We start from the raw sequence: 20521 nt of genomic DNA on the forward strand, positions 1-20521 counted from the left end.
GGGTGGATCACTTGAGCTCAGAAGTTTGAGGCCAGCCTGGACAACATGGTAAAACACCATCTCTACCAAAAATACAAAAAATTAGCTGAGTATGGTGGCCAGCTACTTGGGAGGCTGATGTGGGAGGATCACTTGAGCCCGGAGGTAGAGGTTTCCGTGAGCCAAGATCGCACCACTATAACAGAGTGAAACCCTTGTCTCAAAACAAAAAAAAGAGAGTAAGAAAGTAGTGGTCCCATCTAGTAATATAGTAATAATCTCAAGTTATTTAAATATGAAAGTGACCTGGAATGAAGCTTATATTGCCTTTCTGTAGATGGTGACAGCTACCATTTATAGTACAGTCCTCTTATTAACTGAAATTTGTTGAGTCCTGGGAACTGGATTTAGTCTAGTTAATAGTGGTTAAAGTAGTGTAGATTTTAGAAATTGGTATATTATCAAATAATTAAAATAGAATTTAACTTAGTGTTTGCTTTCTCACAATGTAATTTGGATATTAAAATCAATGCTGTGGTCTCATGTCACTTGTCACACAATTTGGACATCAGGGATGCTTAAGTCTTCCAGAATGGCAAAACAGGTTCCTTATCTCTCTCCCTCCCCACAGCCCACCCATGGGGTACAGCAGAAATATTATCTGATGATGACTAAAAATGCCATGTTTGTTCGTGAAGAGGTTTTCCAGTTTTTTCCTATGACCATGCATTTTCTCTTCATAAATGTTATTTTTCCCAAATTGGGGAACTGCATCACTATCATCATCAAAGGACAAGACTCCAGAGACCCCACCTCTCTCCAAGCCACCACGGCTTTGGCTGGACTTTATCAGTTGGGGAGGCAAGGTCTGTCTGCCAGAATTTCTCCCTTGGGCTCATGAAGCCCTTGAATGGGCTCACGGGGAAGCTGTGGGCACCCACACTGCTGCATGCACAATTTGGTGTGTGTTTGAAGAGTTCGGTAGCTGATAAAAGATTGAGAGTTCCTGCTGAAGAGACTCAGTTTCTAAAGACCTCCCTGAAACCAAGTCTAAACTGGAGCCCTTTGGGGTTGGGTGGTATGGAGTAGATCCCATGCATACCCGAAGTCTGTGGGGCGATGGGCTCTCAACAGTAATGGCGCCACCTGTCAGTGCGTAGAGGACACCCATCACCGTGGCACCCCTCACATGGTTCAGCGCATAAGTCCTAGATGTTCCCAGTGTTTAAACTTTGTGTCAGGTGCTGATAGCACAAGGGTAGCACAAAGATGAGAGGGATTCCATGTGTACTGCCAAGTTCACGGTGGAAATCCACCCAGGGAAGTATCCCCTGAGCTGGGAGAAGGGAGGGAGGAACGGAGGTCCTTTGATGCTGACCCTCTTGCTGCCACCAACATCTCAAGAGGTTTCTTACTCTTGTAATCACAGGATCTACAGCGAGATATTGAACAACACAGCGCAGGGGTGGAGTCCGTGTTTAACATCTGTGACGTCCTGCTGCACGACTCCGATGCCTGTGCAAATGAGACCGAGTGTGACTCGATCCAGCAGACCACCAGGAGCCTGGACAGACGCTGGAGGAACATTTGTGCCATGTCCATGGAGCGGCGCATGAAGTAAGAACTAAGCTCCCCCAAATGCCTTCAGTGTGGTCAGCCGAACTCAGTACACCCTTCTGACCTCATTCACAGTAACTATTCTGTTCATTTCACTTAGAAATGCGCCAGGTATTGGCAGAGAAGGCCCAACGCTTATCAAAGGATTTATTCAAGAAAAATGTAACAGGAGTAATGTCTCTCCCCAGCTGTCCTGTGTGGGGTGTGGCTGTGGACTGGCCGCTGTGCTTCTGTTGACCTAGCCGGGCAGTAGTGGAGGCAGCCCTGTCTCCTGGTTTTTTAACCTCTGTGAAGCAGGAGCTCTGAGCTGCTTGGCGCTCCCAGGCAGGAGGAGCACAGACAACAAGTGGCGTCCCTCTTATTTCCCAGAAGGGGTAACAGGGTCTCCCCCACTAAACCGTGCAGGTGTCAGGGGATAAAAGAAGTGCAAAAGCACAGGCTTGGAGGGGATGCCTTGTGTTAAGTTGCTTTGCTCCCATCAGAATCGAGGAGACGTGGCGCCTGTGGCAGAAGTTTTTAGACGACTATTCTCGCTTTGAGGACTGGCTCAAGTCAGCTGAGAGGACGGCGGCCTGCCCAAATTCCTCAGAGGTGTTGTACACGAGTGCCAAAGAGGAACTGAAGAGGTTTGAGGTAAACACCTTCTCCATCCCGGTCTCCTGATCATAGCCAAGCCTGCAGCGAGCCTGGGGACTGCTGAAATGACTTCCTCTAAGTAGCCAGCTTCCCCTCACCTCTGGCGAGGGCTGCCCAAACCACAGCCTGCCCCCAGCTGAGACAGCTTTGCAAGACATTGCTGATATACTCCAGCTGCTATGTAATGAACTTGAAAGCCTGTTCTGTAGCTGGCATCAGGACTGGTGAATTAGGCCCTCTGCTGCCATTGCAGTTTGGGGATGGAACCCCTGGCAGCAGGTCGCTTGGGATGTAGAAGGGAAGGAGGGTGTCCTGGCACTCTGCACGCTTTGGCTCTGACCCCTCCCATGTGATGCAGGCCTTTCAGCGGCAGATTCACGAGCGGCTCACTCAGCTGGAGCTCATCAACAAGCAGTACCGGCGGCTGGCCCGGGAGAACCGCACAGACACGGCCAGCAGGCTGAAGCAGATGGTCCACGAGGGCAACCAGCGCTGGGACAACCTTCAGAGGCGGGTCACAGCCGTCCTGCGGAGACTCAGGGTGAGCTCCTCTGCACCTGGCTCGGGTGTAGATTTTCCAGGAGACATAACGCACGATACGCAATGGCAGGCTTGTCGCACAAAGCAGCAGGTAGAAGGTTTCACTTCAGGCCTGAGCTGTTTTAACATTCCTCCAACACAAAGAAGCCCAAAGCTGCCAACGTTCGTTTTTTAAAAGGGGGATTTGCATGTGGGGCTTCTTAGGCAGGGCCTGTTGATGAGATTTGTGTTACCAACACACAGCTCTTTTTACAACTTCTATAACCCGTGGCGGTGTGCATGTTAGCTCAGAGTCCAGGGCGCCGCTTCGCTGAGTCTGGAAAAGGCAACACGTGGGCCCCTGGAAGGAGCCCCGCTTTGCCCATCTGTCTGTTTTTATGGGACCCCCCCAGCTCTCTCACTGAGGAGGATGGACAAGGCACGTGAATGCAAGAGTCCCTGTCTGCACTGGGGGGTTGGGGACTGTGATTATTCTCTGAATTTCAGAGCACACAAAGGTTTGGTTTTTGAAGGTAAATATTCACCTTAGATTTCTGTCATTCAGAAGATGTGCTGTGTAAACCTGTGTGAGTCCAGGTATAAACTGAAAGGACTGTCACAGGCAGGGACTACAGAACACAATTTTAATTTCTGCGTCTGTTCTCAGGGCAGGGCATGGTTGAACCCATTCTAGAAAGATGTAAATCTGGGCTTTCTTTCTTTTCTTCCTTTCTTTTCCTTCCTTTCCTTCCTTTTCTTCTTTCCTTCCTTTCTTTTCTCTGTCTCTGTCTCTCCCCCTCCCTCCCTCCTTCTCAGGAAGACATTGGCTTTTCTAGTAACCTGGACAACTCCCTTGCATTTCTTTCTGTCTCTCTCTCCCTTCCTGTCTCTCTCTCCTTTCCTGTCTCTCCCTCTTTCTTTCTCTCTCTCCTCTCTTTCTTCTTTCTTGACAAGGTCTCACTCTGTTGCCCAGGCTGGAGTGCAGTGGTGAGATCATAGCTCACTGCAGCCTCAAACTCCTAGGCTCAAGGGATCCTCCTGCCTCAGCCTCCTGAGTAACTAGGATTACCGGCGTGCATCACTGAGCCTGGCTGATTTTAATTTTTGTGGAAATGGGGTCTCACTATGTTGCCCAGGCTGGTCTCAAACTCCTGGCCTCAAGTAATCTTCCACCTTGGCCTCCCAAAGTGCTGGGATCACGGGTGTGAGCCACCATGCCCGGCCTCTTGCATTAATTATCTCCTGCCGATCTGGCTGTGGCTAATCTGCCTTCGTTTGGCACTGAAGCTATACTGATCTGAACATCAGCTGCCTATCTGTGAAGCAGTAACCTAAGAGGCATACTTAATTGGAGATGATAAAACTGCTCTGGGTCTTCTTTCTCTGGGAAGACACATTCAGAATTCTATCAGTGAAGGCAGAAAGGGGCACCAGGCTGGCCTCAATCCTGAGATCAGGGCTTTTCCATCTTGAAGCTACTAAATCCTTCCGTCAAGCAAAAGCTGCAAAAGGCCAATGTGTAAAACAGGCAGAAGGCCTGGCCTGGCCCCTCAGGGGGCTCTTCAAAGGACAGAGGAAAATCACTGATTTGGACCAGAGAATTTTAGAATTTCAAATGCTTAAGGACCTCAGAGACCATAATCAACATTCCCACTCTCTCCCCGACTTGCCAGCGTAGAAGCTGGGGCTCAGAGAAGTTGAGGGGGCTTGTTTGGTCTCACAAAGCCAGAACCAGACCCCAGCCTCTGAACAACATAGTGCTTCTGGGGCTTTCTGGGTACCCTAGAGGCAGATTTCTCCCTGAGTATTCTGGGTACCCTTTTCTTGTGGCCAAAGGTGGCCTTGCTATCTGTCTGAACTCTTGTTCCGTGGTCAGTAGAAATGTGATTTCCTCCCCACTTTTGCAGCATTTCACCAACCAGAGGGAAGAATTTGAGGGCACCAGGGAGAGCATTCTGGTGTGGCTCACAGAGATGGACCTGCAGCTGACCAACGTGGAGCACTTCTCAGAGAGTGACGCCGATGACAAGATGCGCCAACTGAATGTGAGGGCTGCTGCTTCCCTAGCTCTTCTCAAAAGAACACACCTTTGCGGGGGAGAGCTGGCCAAGTGCAAATTTCACACGATACTCTGAGAGCAAATTTCAGAATTCTTAAAGCAGCCAGGCTACATCCCACCTGTGTACTACCAGATTATCACATGCAAGGATACTGTTCTTTACGGTCCAGGAGTACTGGTGTCACCAGTGGGGCCAAGAACAGAGGTCCACTCTCCCATTGTTTCTGATATCTGTATGACAGGCGAATCTCACTGTAATTCTCTCCTTGGCCAGATTTTGGAAGAGGTTGAGAAATGGAAATTTGCCTTCCCTAGTATAACAGCACCAGTGAATATTATTGTGTCAGCAAAAGCAAATGCCCATTCGTGGCTTATTATGGGAAATGTTCTGTTCCCACCAAGTTTTGCCATGGCAAGTTCTTTCTCTCACACCTAATAACAGTAAATGTCCACCCGTGTCAAACTTTTAGAATTATTTTAATTGGAAAAGCCAATGCCCATGAGGGGGAATATAGACAATCACTTAAAATTCTTAAAATGTCATTGTCACTTAGTTAAAAACTAAAGCTAGAGTAGTAGGTGAAGGAAAAAAACAATAATGACATTTGGATGCTTTTCTATGGCCCCGTTAGAAGAAACAGGCAGTGGAAGCTCAGGGTAACTTTGTTTGAAATCCTTTCTTTCTCCTCTCTCAACAGGGCTTCCAACAGGAAATTACATTAAATACCAACAAGATTGATCAGCTCATTGTGTTTGGGGAGCAGCTGATTCAGAAGAGCGAGCCCCTGGATGCTGTGCTGATTGAGGATGAGCTGGAGGAACTCCACCGCTACTGCCAGGAGGTGTTTGGAAGGGTCTCCCGGTTCCACCGGCGGCTCACCTCCTGCACTCCGGTACGGGCACTGCTGCCTAGAAACGGCACCTGGGCTGCTCAGAGTTTACGTGAGACCAAATTTTTAAAGAATTAGGGGACCTGTCTTATAATGGTTAATTACGGTTTATTTTTTGGTTGAAAAGAAAGGGCTATATCAAAACATTTTAATTTCCACTTTTATTAATATAGAGCCACAGTAACTTACAAGTTCCCATTCCCCAGTGGAAAGCATGGCACTTCTGAGGCGCATGCTCCGCGAGTCGCTTTTAAGTATTCCTCAGGGCCGGGCTTGTCTGGCATGCATCACTACCCCTAGAATTCTTGAAGAACTCTTCTGGCTTTTATTACATTAGTAACATAGGAATGTATTTGCCCTTCCCTCTTTCTTAGTGGCTGGAAGCTTTTAGTATTTGTGCCTTTCTGATGCTTTGTTCTCACCTTGGAAGAGAAAACACAAGAGTTTCAAAAGCAACTTTGATGTTTCCCCAGACGAAAGGCCCTTTTGGGAAGTTCAGGTGGAGTTAAGGCCACTGTTCAAAGTGTACTCCCTTTGTGTGCCTGAAGCTTGAATGACAACCATTGACCGATACGACTGGCCACTCTTTCTTTTTTTGTGTCTCCAACTGGCCACATTCAAATGTAGTTATTTCATTAGACACAGCCTCAAAAATTACCCTACAATTTCTCATTTTTAAGTACAGCCACTTAGAGTCATTTTTCTTAGACTGAAAGAGACGTTATGACACAAGCAGAATACAGACACTGAGCAATTAAGTTGGAGGATAAGAAAGAAAGAATCTGGTTGAAGTTTGAGTCTTACCCAGAACATTCAAATGTCCTTTTCAAAAATAGTCTGATTCTTGGAGGAACCTGCCATTAACCATCAATGAAACTTTGGCCACCATTTCCTTATCTCCTAGATAAAGTTGTTTAACTTAGACTATCAAACTTCAGCTTTTTTTTCCTAAGAAAAAATAGCTGGAGGTTTGGGAAAATAACGGATTTTAGGCCCCACTCCAGATTGTCTAAACTGGAATAACCAGAAACAGGACCTGGGAACCTGATCTTTTTAAAGCTGCCTTAGAAATACTATTGGCAGTTATTTTTGGAAACTGCTGGATAGGCAGACTTCTCGTGCCTTCTAATTGCAGAAGCCTATGAGTTGATTAATTCTAACAACTGGATACTGTGGTTTAGGGCTTGGAAGATGAAAAGGAGGCCTCTGAGAATGAAACAGACATGGAAGACCCCAGAGAAATCCAGACTGATTCTTGGCGTAAACGGGGAGAGAGCGAGGAACCGTCATCTCCTCAGTCCCTGTGTCATCTAGTGGCCCCGGGGCACGAGCGGTCTGGCTGCGAGACCCCTGTCAGCGTGGACTCCATCCCCCTGGAGTGGGACCACACAGGCGACGTGGGGGGCTCCTCCTCTCACGAAGAGGACGAGGAGGGCCCATACTACAGCGCACTGTCAGGTAACAGCTGGGTTCCCAGCACCCTGGAAAGTGACCCATTTGGCTATGTTTTTAGCCCCTTAGCAACACGGCCAGCTCTCAGTGACCAAGAGTCCAGCTTGTGGCTGACCCTGACTTCTGTGGTTTCCTGTGCTCTATCCTGCCCATCTCTTAACTTACCTGAGAATTGGCTCACTCTCCTCACAGGTGGAATGAAAGGGGAAAAAAAAATGAAATTCACATTCAGACACGAAGGTTACTCAGTGATGGCTCTGGCTGTCTGGGAGAGTCATCAGTGATTTTTTTTTTGATACAGGGTCTCACACTGTCACCCAGGCTGAGGTGCAGTGGTGCAACCACGGCTCATTGCAGCCTCAACCTCCAGGGCTCAAGCAATCCTCCCACCTCAGCCTCCTGAGTAGCTGGGACTATAGGTACACGCCACCACACCCAGCTAGTTTTTAAATTTTTTGTATAAACAAGGTCTTGCTATGTTGCCAGAGCTGGTCTTGAACTCCTGGGCTCAAGAAGTCCTCCCGCCTCAGCCTCCCAAAGTACTGAGATTGCAGACATGAGCCACTGTGCCTACCCTCCCTTTCAGTTGAGTTTCTCAGAGTGTCTGCAGACTGAGCTTCTCCCTTCGATACCCACTGTCCTGCTTTGGACAGTCAGGAGTTGGCTGGAAAAAAAAATCTTTCTGGTTTTCAAAATCCTTTTAATTAAAAAAATAAAGGGTAGTTTTCTCCTTCCAGCTGACAATGTTTCTACTGTGTGTTAATACTTGGGCATTAATCTTCAGGCACCTCCAGTGAGGCAAATGACATTGTTCTTTTTCAGATGTAGAAATCCCTGAAAATCCTGAGGCATATCTTAAAATGACCACAAAAACTTTGAAAGCGTCTTCTGGTAGGCCCCCGCCCATGCATGTCTCAACATGGCAGCATCCTGTGGCGCACACTGCATCCTCAACCTCGCTCCCATGTCGTGTCTACCTCTGCCTTCTGTGGACACCATGCGCCTTGGTCCTTGTGTCATGGTGTATTTACACTGCCGTACTCACCCATAACTGCGTGCTCCTTACAAAACCCCATCCAAGCCAGAGCCGTCTCGATGCCAACCCCCTCTCCTCCCTTCAGGCCTGTGCAGAGGGAATTTTTCGTGGTGCCTGTTTTGATGATTTTTTTCTCCATCTAACTGAAGTCCTTTGGCATGGGCCAAGCTTTCTTCATGGTGGCTTGGTTTGGAACTGTTTCCTTGCTTTACTGGGATCCCCTGGTGGAAAGGGGTGGGGGGTTGGGGGGGTAAAGGTGCTGATGATTTGCCACAGGAGGGAAAAAACCTTCCTTTCCTTGATTTGCAGCTCTAATCCTCATCCTTAGCCCCATCCCTATCTGCCATGGTGGGTCGGGGAGAGCCCTGAGGAGCCCTTTGGTTCCCAAGTCCATCTTGATGTTCACTCTTCCCCTCACTCCTGAGAGGCCTTCTGCCATCTTGGTCCCCAGACCCGGCCTTGCCACTCAATGTCCCTACCACTCGAGACCCTGGCTCCAAAACGCCACTCATCCCACAGCAAATCATGTTGGTCGTGCTCCGTTGTGTACCCATCTAGTGAAGGCACAGTGTTGCTGAGTTGCATGACTCTCATCTCATTCTCTTCTGGGACATACTGACATTTTGCAAACATGCATGCTTTGCAAGGAAAGCTGCAGAACTCATTTTCATACTGTAACCTGATGTCATGTCACCCGTGACCCGTTCAGTAGGAGAGAATAGACTGTCGCTTGCTGTCTTTCGTTTCAGGTAAATCCATTTCGGATGGCCACTCGTGGCATGTTCCCGACAGCCCTTCCTGTCCCGAGCATCACTACAAGCAAATGGAAGGTGACAGGAATGTTCCACCTGTTCCCCCTGCGTCCAGCACCCCTTATAAACCACCCTATGTAAGTCTTAACTTCACTGGGAGTACAGCCTATGTCTGTGAGTCATACTTACATTTGCAAGAGAGAGAGATTTTGGTGTAAACTGCGTGTGTTCATTCCCCAGGCATATTTTGAGTTGGTTTTCTTATGGTGACAGTGTCTCTGTTGAGCTGTCCATACTTCATTAGAACCCCGGCAAAACCGATTAGACTTAAAGATAGGTTTCTGGCCAAAAACCATCTTTGTGTATGTTGGTGTGGTGTAACAGTCATTATTACTGTCAAGTCAGGTGTCTATGCAAATAGTGAGCAAGCAAGGTGCTGGCTTTCCTGACTGCTCCTGAGCTCTCAAGCCTTTGTCTTTTTGTTGTTGTTGTGGAGACGGAGTCTCATTCTGTCACCCAGGCTGGAGTGCACTGGCACGATCTTGACTTACTGCAATCTCTGCCTCCTGGGTTCAAGTGATTTTCCTGCCTCAGCCTCCCAAGTAGCTGCGATTACAGGTGTGCACCACCATGCCTGGCTAATTTTTGTATTTTTAGTAGAGACAGGGGTTTCACCATGTTGGCCAGGCTGGTCTTGAACTCCTGACCTCAAGTGATCCACCTGCCTCAGCCTCCCAAAGCGCTGGGATTACAGGCATGGTCCACTGCATCCAACCTTCAAGCCTTTGTTATGTTAACCTTTTGTCCATACATCCTATTCCAAAAAATCATTGATGGTGTGCTGCAGTGGACACGGATTTGATTCCTAGCCCTGCCAATCCATTGCCATGGTACCTGAGGCACTTCGCCTTGCTTCTGTAAGCCTTTCTCACCTGAGGCTAAAGCTATTTCACCTAGTTGTTGTTAAGATTATTGTGTATAAAGGTAAAAGAAGGTCCTCAGAAGTAATGGTCGTGATTATTCTTCCTGTATTGGTCATGATTATTATTCCTGTATTGGTTTGTTGTTTATAGCAATGGCTGTTTCTTCTTAGTTACATTTCCCTCAGCTGCCTTGAGTTCTTGGCATGCTCTGGCTAGGCAGCTCCTGGGAGGGCAGCCTAGGGCAGCAGCGAGAGAAATTAAGGAGAGAATATTGTTACATCATTGGAGGAGATTCTGCCTTTGCATGCTCAAATCCAAGTCAGCTGATAATGGGCTGTTTGTGTCCAATTCAGAAACACTTCCTCTTGCTTAACAAGCAGGTGTCATTTTTAAAAAGAATAATAAGACAGGGGAAAGACCGCAGTCCCTGACCTCTGCTTTACATCCTTGGCTCATGTGGCTTGGCTGTCCCTTCCTGTGATGACGCCTGTGTTCCTCACCTGGCCGGTTTCAAAATCTCAACCCTTTTGTTGTGTCTGAAGCCAGATGTATCACCACAAATCTGAAGGTTTTTTTTTTTATTATTTGCATTCTGCACAAATAGGCCATACAGACAGAAGAAAGACAAAGAAAGCAGGGCTTTTCTAAAAGGGACACATTTATTTTTGGAGAGGCCCGAGATAACAGCCCAATCGGCTGTGTGATAACAGAAGAGTCAGTATGTGCGGTGAAAGATAAACACTTGGTAACGAATGCCCCTGGGAGGCAGATTCATCCTCTGTGCATTTCTGATTCTGTGATAATGATGCCAACCACCTCTTCAGAGTGACAGGGATAACTAAAATTCTGTAAAACACTATGAAAATTAAAAGTGCTAACGCAGTAACAGTCTGGTAAGCTCAACAAATTGTTCTGATTTGTTTCGTGTGGATCATTTGAGGGGTGTTCGGAAGCATGCCAATTGAAACAGACCCTTTTCTTCCCATCACTGACATCTCATCTGCTTCCCTCTCCCTGGGCCTTAGCTGAGGCTTTATTTCTGCCATCAGCTTTGCCAGCTTATAAATGCTACCTAGACACTAAAGCACCACTGTATTCCTAGCAAGATACCCTTCAAAGGAAAGGGGCCCATCTCATTTCTTCACTGTTAATATGAAGTGAATCCAGTTGTTCTTCAGATATCCTTAATATCTACAGATGGTAACTTAAAAACTGGCTCATTCTAGGGAAAGCTACTATTACCTCCAGGCACGGATGGTGGCAAAGAAGGCCCGCGAGTCCTGAATGGCAGCCCACAGCAGGAAGACGGGGGACTGGCCGGTATCACAGAGCAGCAGTCAGGTACTGCCTGTAACTGGCAGTCGTCCAGAGAGGCAGAGTATGGTATTTAAGTCCTTGCTCAAGAGAACGTTCATTAGATATTAACCAACTATACGATTCGCCAGAACTGGGGGACTTACCCTACAACAACCAATGTTATTTTTAAATCAGCGATTGGCATTCACGAACAAATTCCTAGGCTGTTCAGTGTAATTTGAAAACTATTCTTTAAATGTTAGTAAAATAAGCCTCCTGAGGAAGTGCAGGTTTTCACTTTCTACATTTGTGTGTAAAGATCAGACTTGAGGATGATGATCAGTGTTATCTCAAGTGTCTCTTCATTCGACCAGCCCAGTAATTATAAAAGTAATTACTCAACTAAATCTAAAGCTGACAGCATCGACCTGGTCATTTGTGGACCAAAGGAGAAAACTGAAAAAATTCAGCAGGAACTGAACTGTTGAGCTTGAAACTGTAGCACATAGACCTTCCACTTCATTCCAGCCTCTGTGGGAGTGTACACCTCAGATCATGTGCTATTCCACATTCCAGGAGAAGAGAGAACTCCCAAAACCAGACCCTTCTGTCAGGGGAATCCCCTACAGTTTTTGTTTGTTTTTTTTTAATCACCCTGACCCCTAATTAGCTGGAGGCAGAGATATCTGTTGCATTATTGCTTTTTTTAATTGGCGATTTTTTAATTCCAGGTGCCTTCGACAGATGGGAGATGATTCAAGCACAGGAGCTTCACAATAAGCTCAAAATAAAACAAAATTTGCAACAGCTGAACTCTGATATCAGTGCCATCACTACTTGGCTGAAAAAAACTGAAGCAGAGCTGGAAATGTTAAAGATGGCAAAGCCTCCCTCTGATATCCAGGAAATAGAACTGAGAGTGAAGAGACTGCAGGTGAGTTAGAGGTGTGGTGGGGAAGAGGGATTCAGAATGTGCATGTGAACGCATTGCTATGCTGGACGAGCAGATCCCGTGTATTCGTGGCATAGGTGCAGCTTGCAGATGGCGTATGTAGAGGTCACTCTCTTCCATTTCAGTTCCATAGTTGGCAAGGACATAGATGCAGATTTTTGTTTTCACATGGAAGAGTATCTACAAATGATCCTGATCCCAGAGTACTGGGGAGGTGTGGCTCAGATCTCCAGAGATGGAAAAATCTGACATCCGAGGCACTTCTAGACTTTTCTGGAGGTGCTAGTGGACACTGTCAGGCAGTGTAAAACCACTCTTCCAAACTGTATGCTGCACAGTTACATGAAAGACTAGTGGTGGAATCTTCCTTGAAAGGGCTTGGGAAAGGACCAGCTCACCTACTGATGAATCCCGTGGCCTGACCTCATTACCCTTTTATGCAATTAGGATGTGTCACTTACATAAGTCCTGACCCCACTGGAACTAGCCCAGGGAGCTGCAAAGGGACAGTTTGAGCCCTGCGCTTTAAGGGTGCCATGAGCAGTAGCCTGAGACCCAGGGCAGGGGTTTTGGGGGATCCAGGTACCCTTCATATTTGTACTTTTATTTTACTATCTGTGTTAATATATTAGGGGTTACCATTCCTCCTAAGGAGTAACATTTCTGGGATATCTAGGAGCAAATGCAGGATAACCACATATACTTTATCTGGAAGACCTTTAGTCGGTCCAGAAACATTAAGCCAGTTGCAGAGCAGGGCCTGTAGAGGTCAGCAGGGTCTCCTCCCTCCAGCAGGCCTCTACTTTGGGGCCCTGTTGGCCAAGTTCACAGACCTTAAGGCAGCTCCCTCACCTGATGCTTTCCAGCCAGTCCCAGGCGAGGTCACTCTCATTTCTGTGGCCGCAGCTTGGAAAAGTGTGTGGAAAATTTGTTCCCTACTGAGGTTCAAAATGAGCCCCTCCTCCCTACTTTCAGAGCTCCTAACCTCATCTTTTCTCTCTCTGGTAGGAGATACTGAAAGCCTTTGACACTTACAAGGCATTAGTGGTCTCTGTCAACGTGAGCAGCAAGGAATTTCTGCAAACCGAGAGCCCCGAATCCACAGAGCTCCAAAGTAGACTCCGCCAGCTGAGCCTGCTCTGGGAAGCAGCACAGGGCGCAGTGGACAGCTGGAGAGGGGGCTTACGACAGTCGCTCATGCAGTGCCAGGTATGCTGACTCAGCACCCCGCCTCCCAGAGCCGGTGCCCAGGCCCACGTGGTAGGAGCAGCAGATATTTTTATCATCATCAGGCTGCTTCGGTGCAGCCAAATGTGGCTTGTGTCAGGAAACATGTGCTTTACCATTTGTTTCCACAGAGGCTCACCGGCCATCTCAGAGACCCACTCCCTGTCCCAGGTCTCGTCTCTGTTGCCCAGGCCCAGAGCCACTCCTGGAGTCAGGGTTCCTGCAGGCGACCTGTAGGTTAGAGATGCCACCCCACAACTCCTCTTTTTGTCCTTTTGCCAGAGTGATTAAGAGACCTGGCCTTGAAGCAGAGGAGCAGTTACTGCTTAATAGCCATGTGACTTTGAGCAAAGCATTGAACCTCCTAGACCTCAGGGTTCTCATCTGAAAATGGGAATCATTCCCATTTTCTTTTTAGAAAGAACCTTAAAAAGGTTCTTTTTAGGAGTAAATGAGGCAGTGTGTATAATCCTAGCCCAGTACCTGACACAGTAAATGCACAGCAGGTGTGAGCTCTGCACCACTGCCTAGCTCTGGCTGTGTCTCAGGGAACGTGAGCCCACCCCAGCCTGTCCTGTTGGGTTGTTTCCCTCTGCCACTGGAACCCAGCAGAGAACCCAGCAGATTGGCTGAGGAATGTGTGTGGCCTTCATATATAAAATCAGCTGGGCATCCCGAAGCCCTACCTTCATAGTGGCACTTTTATTCACGGCCTCCTGGCACTGTGCTGAGTGTCTTCCTTCTTTCCTCTTCCTCATTTTGGGGCCCTGGCATTTAGTTTAAAGCTGGTCCTCGTATTCACTGGGTAAGGCCAGAAAAGCAAATGACTGTGACGGATTGGAAGCAGTAAGCCATGTTCCTGGCACACCCTCTTCCAGGGCTCTAAGACACGGCTGCGCTCTGATGTGTTGTTTTTTAAGGACTTCCACCAGTTGAGTCAAAATCTGCTGCTGTGGTTAGCGAGTGCCGAGAACCGGAGGCAGAAGGCTCATGTCACCGATCCAAAGGCAGACCCCCGGGCTCTCCTAGAGTGTCGGAGGGAACTAATGGTAAGTTTCCTCCCAAGGGCTCTGTACTGCCACCAGCCTCTGTCAGCCCCAGAGAGGCAGCACACTCAGGTAGCCTCGCCTAGTATTTCAGGAACTGTGCCAGTGGTGTTTGCCTGTAATGCACGAGTTCAGCCCTAGTATTCCTCCAGTTGGTGTTTACCGAGCTGCCCTTTGTAGTTCTGAAGCCAAATGACTTGCAGGAATGGAGAGCCACAGTCCACAGAACTGAGGACATAGGTGCTCTCGATATCCTGAGGAACTTAAGGCCATTTGAGTGGAAGTATTTTTCTCTCGTGAATCCTGCTCATTGGGGAGAAATATGGTGCTCATTTGCTCCACACCTGTGATGAGCTGAATGGGTTTTCTGTATCCACTATGGAAAAATCTTTCTTCTTGGAGGAGAGTCGTGTCCTGGTGTATTTGTCACTAACACACCAAGATGAGATTTCTGTATTCTCACTGGTGCTCAAGGTGACATTTTCATCCATAAATCTGTATGTGGTTTAAATATTTTAAATTTTAATCAGAGTGCTAGCCATTGTTTAAAAATACAGCTTCCTAAAATGTTTGCAAAGCAAACCAGTGGCGTCCAGTAGAACTTTCTGAAGTGATAGAGATGACCTGTGTCTGCACTGTCTAATAACCTCATGTGGCTTAAAGCACCTGAAATGTGGCTATTATGACTGAAACTGAATTTTTAATTTTAGTTAATTTAAATAGCCACATGTAGGCCAGATTTAAATAGCCACATGTAGGCCGGGCTCGGTGGCTCCCAGCACTTTGGGAGCCTGAGACGGGCGGATCGCCTGAGGTCAGGAGTTCAAAACCAGTCTGGCCAACATGGTGAAACCCTGTCTCTACTAAAAATACAAAACAAAATAAAAATACAAAAAAATTAGCTGGGCATGGTGGCAGGCGCCTGTAATCCCAGCTACCTGGGAGGCTGAGGCACGAGAATCGCTTGAACCCGGGAGGCGGAGGTTGCAGTGAGCCCAGATCATGCCACTGTACTCCACTCTGGGCGACAGAGTGAGACTCCACCTCAAAAAAATAAATAAATGAAGAGCCACATGTGTCTAGTGGCCATATTGCAAGCAAGATAACCACCCTTAACAATTAAAGCCCGTTTGCCTGGTATGAACCTCTATGGTTATGCTGCTGTTTCTCGGTTGATTGACTTTAGAGTTTCCCTTTACTTCCTTCCGTGGTGGATGAGGGACCTGGTCTTCCCACACCACTTGCCTCACTTCTTTCTTCTAATTTCTCCAGCATCACAATTGTCTTCAGAGTGAAAAGAAATTAAAAATAGGGGCAGGGTATAATACACTTGCTATCTAAATAGTGCTGGGCTGGAGGACACAGGCAGATATGAGAAATAGAGGATTCTGGAGTTGAGTACTACCCATCATTCATTCTGGAACTTTTCTGGTACTGAGAAAAACCTCCTGTGTCCACACTCGCTTCCCTTTGGACAAGTCACTGTTTCACACACTTTATCTGTTTTCAGCAACTGGAAAAGGAGCTGGTAGAACGTCAACCTCAAGTGGACATGTTACAGGAGATTTCAAACAGCCTTCTCATTAAGGGATATGGAGAAGACTATATTGAAGCTGAAGAAAAGGTGCATGTTATTGAGAAGAAACTCAAACAGTTACGGGAGCAAGTGTCCCAAGATTTAATGGCCTTGCAGGGAACCCAGGTGAGTCTACTTGTAGCTTTTAACTGTAAAGATTGCCATATTACATGCAGACAGGACAGCAGTGTTGCAGCAATGCTCTAAGACAGAGGCCAGAAGCAAGGGCCAGGTGGTCCGAGTGGGGCCTCATGTCGTGCCCTTTTTCTAGCTGTGTGGACTTAAAGAGCTGCATGAGCTCTTTGAATCTGTTTTGTCATTTTTAAAAGGGAGTGGCGGGATGACAATTTTTAAACTTTTTTTAAAGGAAGTGGCTAATTTTTGTATTTTTTGTAGAGAAGGGTTCTTGCCATGCTGCCCAGGCTGGTCTTGAACTCCTGACCTCAAGCAATCCAAAGTTCTGGCATTACAGGCATGAGCCACCATAGCTGGCCTACTTTAATATGGGATCCAACTCAAAACAAAGGGAATACCCAGACTGTGGCCTCACCAGACTTAGGGCAGGTCTGTTTTCTCCTAAGCAGCCAAAACTAGACTCTCTTGATGGCCACATGATCTCATCACCGACCTGTGATGAGCTCACCATCTACTCAAACTGCTGATGCTAAACTCAGTCTCCCCAGCTCTGTGCTATGGGTTGGGTTTTAATATGGGTTGGCTTTTCCTTGTTTACATTCCTTTTTGTCCGAAAAAGTCTGTTGTTGTTGGGAGTGAGAGCAATAGAAGAGCCCCTTCAGGAAAGATTTAAGGCCGGGCACAGTGGCTAATGCCTATAATCCCAGCACTTGGGGAGGCCAAGGCAGGTGGGTCACTTAAGTCCAGGAGTTTGAGACCAGCCTGGGCAACATGGTGAAATCCCGTCTCTGAAAAAAAAAAAAAATACAAAACCAGGTGTGGTGGTGCATGCCTATAGTTCCAGCTACTCAGGAGGCTGAGGTGGAAGGATTGGGTTTGGGAGGTTGAGGCTGCAGTGACCTGTGATTGTGCCACTGCACTCCAGCCTGGGTGACACAGTGAGACTGTCTAAAACTAAACAAAACAAAAAAAGATTGATTTAAGGTGGGGGAGGGTGAGCTATATCATGAAGAATATGCATGAAACACATTTCTGTGCTCAACCTTTGGGGTCTGAATTTCAGAACCCAGCCCCACCCCTGCCCAGCTTCGACGAGGTAGACTCGGGGGACCAGCCTCCTGCAACATCCGTGCCAGCTCCCCGAGCAAAGGTAAGCAGCCCCTTCCTTCTGTGAGAACCTCACTGGTTATTTTTTAAAGTCACTGAGATGAGGGAAACTTGGGATTCCAAGAGCCCATTAGCCATTTCAGGACAGCACAGGTCGCTGCTGACCCATAGAGAGGCTTACAGTCTGCCTCTAGTCACTCTTTGGGATCACAGTAGGTTGTGAATGAGAGCTCTTATAGTGTTGCTAAAGGGGTTTCCTGATTTTGCCGTTAAAAACATCAACAAACTTACCCTGAAACTCTGAGTAGATTAACCCAATTATTTCCTACTTCAGGTGACATTTAATCTCAATTGTACTACTCTAGTCTCCAAAGTTTGGCTGTAACACAACATAAAGGTGGTATATAATTTAAGGGAGGATTTTTTTAATCATTGATAGGACTAAACTGTCTTCAACTTACTAACTGGAGTTTCTTTACCCAGCAGTTCAGAGCAGTGAGAACTACAGAAGGCGAGGAGGAGACAGAGAGCAGGTAACGGGGCTTTACCGTGACAGCAGTGCGTTCCCCTGCTCCACACTCCCACTGCCTCAGTCTTGCCAATGCCACTATCAAGGTCCTTGCAAAAATCTGGTTTTCTTTTGTCTGGAAAGGGCTGGTTTTCTCCTCTGAAACTGAACCCCAACTGTTGGCCCCATTTAAATCTCAGGTCTTGGATTTCTTACTTACATAAGCAGGGGCTTAGGTAATAGAGTGGGTTGTGCCTGTGGAGCCTCCCAATCAGCTCTCAACCTCCTCTGTTGGCAGGGTCCCCGGCAGCACACGGCCACAGCGCTCCTTCCTCTCAAGGGTGATCCGGGCAGCCCTACCCCTGCAGCTGCTCCTCCTGCTGCTGCTCCTCCTGGCCTGCCTGCTGCCCTCCTCCGAAGAAGACTACAGCTGCACTCAGGCCAACAACTTTGCCCGGTCCTTTTACCCCATGCTGAGGTACACCAATGGGCCACCCCCCACATAGAGGGCATAGCTGGCCACAGTGCTACACCACCTGCCTGATTGCCAAGGGTGCCCAGCACGTGGCCCCAGACCAATCTGAGTGACTTAGTGTTGGCAAGGTCCCGGGACCTGTGCAGACTTCTTCTGGGCTTACCCATCACGGGCTCCCTGGAGCCCAGGGCAGCTTTCAAATTGTGTTCCTCCCCAGGAGCAGGGAACCTGTGCGGCAGGTGCCCCGGGTATTTTGGCAGAACTAGTTGATTCGTTTAGGGATCTCTGGAAATGTCAGTTTCCTGAAGAGCCAAGCACTTTGTGAATTCTGGTTTATTTGTAAAACAGCATTATTATAATGTAGGTATGGTCAATGAGCAGTGGTGTCCATCACATATATTATAGAAGCAAGCGAGCACATTCCACCCTAGAAATGGTTCAGAAACTCATAGGCACCCTTAGCTGATGGAAACAATCATATTTAATATGCTTAGAATCAGTTTTACTCCAATCAGCTGGCAATTTTGAGCTACCGGTTATACACCAAAATGTTCTGTTCAGTACCTAGCTCTGCTCTTTTATATTGCTTTAAATTTTTAAAGAAATTATATTGCATGGATGTGGTTATTTGTGCATATTTTTTAACAATGCCCAATCTGTATGAATAATGTAAACTTCGATTTTTTTTAAAAAAATTAGATTTTAGCTGGAGCTTTTGACTAATGTACAGTAAATGCCAAACTACCGACTTGATAGGGATGTTTTTGTAAGTTAATTTTCTAAGACTTTTTCACATCCAAAGTGATGCTTTGGGTTTTAACTGTTTGGCCACGGCGGGGGTGGGGGGCGGGGGTTGGTACAGAAACTTGAAGCTGTTTGTGATATGTACAACTCAGATGTTTCTCATTAAAAAACAAAATTAGCCAGACTTCTGTTGTACTGAATTCTGTAACAAAGCAGTTCAATGGTATGCTTAATCTTCCAAAAAACAAAAATTATTTTTAAAATATTTGGAGAGGGCCTTTTATTCTAAGTCTTATTTACAGAATTAACTTAGCTCTGGACCCTCGTGTATGTGTAAATTACTCAGCGTGTGACCCTCAGATATTGTAGGGAATGGCAAAGGCAGCATGGCATGAGAGGTGGACACAAAGGGAAGGATCTTATACCCAGTTTACTCTACTCTTTTTTTTTTTTTTTTTTTTTGACAGAGTCTCACTTTGTCACCCAGGCTGGAGTGCAGTGGCCCAATCTCGGCTCACTGCAACCTTTGCCTTCCAGGTTCAAGCCATTCTCATGCCTCAGCCTCCTGAGTAGCTGGGATTACAAGCACACACCACCATGCCTGGCTAATTATTATATTTTTAGTAGAGACGGGGTTTTGCCATGTTGGCCAGGCTGGTTTCAAACTCTTGACCTCAACTGATCTGCCCACCTCGGCCTCCCAAAGTGTTGGGATTACAGGTGTGAGCCATCGCACCTGGATTCCCAGCCCTCTCCATGGCAAATGAACAGGCAAAGCCCCTTGTTGCCCATTTAAGTCCAGTAGCATTTTACTTTCTACCTAAACAAAGAGGATAGGCATCGGCATTTCCCCTTTCTTATTGGAAGATACTGAACACAGTTCCTAACCTGCATCTGTTGGCAGGCACAGCTGACCACACAATCCCAGTCCCCTCCTCCCCTTCTCTGCCAAGCACAAACCTCAGGGGAAACCAGTGAAGCTCATCAGTAGATGAAGCCTCAGCTTTCTACATTGGTGCCCCTCATGGGTGAGACATCCGCAAGGCCTGGGCAGTTAAGGAGACCATCTGAAGAGAATCCGTCTTCACTTTAGCATTTAAAGTTATCAAATTGTTGGATTGATAATAGAAAGGAAGGTGGTTTTTAACCACATAACTAACTTCAAAGTATTTTAACTCTTTCTTTAAAATTATTTTTTTCATGGATTACAATGATCCCAGAGGGAAATTGAAGTGAAAATGTTACCCAAGATTTTTCTTTAGGCCACCGAGTTGATTAGAGGGTCACTGCTCCATCGTTGCTTCAGGCAAAAGAGTCTCCATCTTCATTCCAAATGAGGTGAGTGTTTGAGAGGCCTTTTCTGCCCTTAAGTAGAGATGCGGGACAAGTCAAAGTTGCAGTGAAAGCAAGTGTGGTCTGCATTTCAAAGCTTAATATTGTGCGTGTCAATTTTTGTCTCTTCCTCAGGATAAGGGCCTTTAAGCTGGTTTGCTCCCCATCTCCAGGGAGGCCACTGCAGCTTCTTTCACTCAAAGCTCAGTGTATTCCCAAAACTCTTTTATGAGGTAGTCTGGGTTTTATATCGTCTGCAA

At 47.0% G+C, this 20521-nt stretch overlaps 2 protein-coding genes across 33 annotated transcripts in view; one reads left to right on the forward strand and one right to left on the reverse strand.

Moving 5' to 3' along the window:
- SYNE2 (spectrin repeat containing nuclear envelope protein 2) overlaps nt 1-19113 on the forward strand; it is a 370575-nt gene extending 351462 nt beyond the window's left edge. For 14 of the 32 annotated variants that reach the window (XM_016926198.4, XM_016926209.4, XM_016926208.4 and 11 more), the window contains 16 exons: nt 1409-1596; nt 2079-2229; nt 2591-2773; nt 4659-4796; nt 5509-5703; nt 6882-7158; nt 7975-8043; nt 8938-9077; nt 11090-11246; nt 11891-12093; nt 13120-13320; nt 14217-14387; nt 15895-16086; nt 17159-17245; nt 17686-17735; nt 18009-19113. In XM_016926198.4, the coding sequence (XP_016781687.4) occupies nt 1409-1596; nt 2079-2229; nt 2591-2773; nt 4659-4796; nt 5509-5703; nt 6882-7158; nt 7975-8043; nt 8938-9077; nt 11090-11246; nt 11891-12093; nt 13120-13320; nt 14217-14387; nt 15895-16086; nt 17159-17245; nt 17686-17735; nt 18009-18216 (2610 nt within the window). In that variant the 3' untranslated portion in view covers nt 18217-19113. The other 18 variants (XM_009427923.5, XM_054666643.2, XM_009427925.5 and 15 more) reach the window with 14 other exon arrangements.
- Nucleotides 19114-19713: 600 nt separating this feature from the next.
- ESR2 (estrogen receptor 2) overlaps nt 19714-20521 on the reverse strand; it is a 67170-nt gene continuing 66362 nt past the window's right edge. Inside the window, exon 9 of the mRNA XM_024348749.3 lies at nt 19714-20294. Within this exon, the coding sequence (XP_024204517.1) occupies nt 20213-20294 (82 nt within the window). The 3' untranslated portion in view covers nt 19714-20212. The remainder of the gene's footprint in view (nt 20295-20521) is intronic.

Source organism: Pan troglodytes, chromosome 15, assembly GCF_028858775.2.
Source record: "Pan troglodytes isolate AG18354 chromosome 15, NHGRI_mPanTro3-v2.0_pri, whole genome shotgun sequence".
Taxonomy (NCBI): Eukaryota; Metazoa; Chordata; class Mammalia; order Primates; family Hominidae; genus Pan; species Pan troglodytes.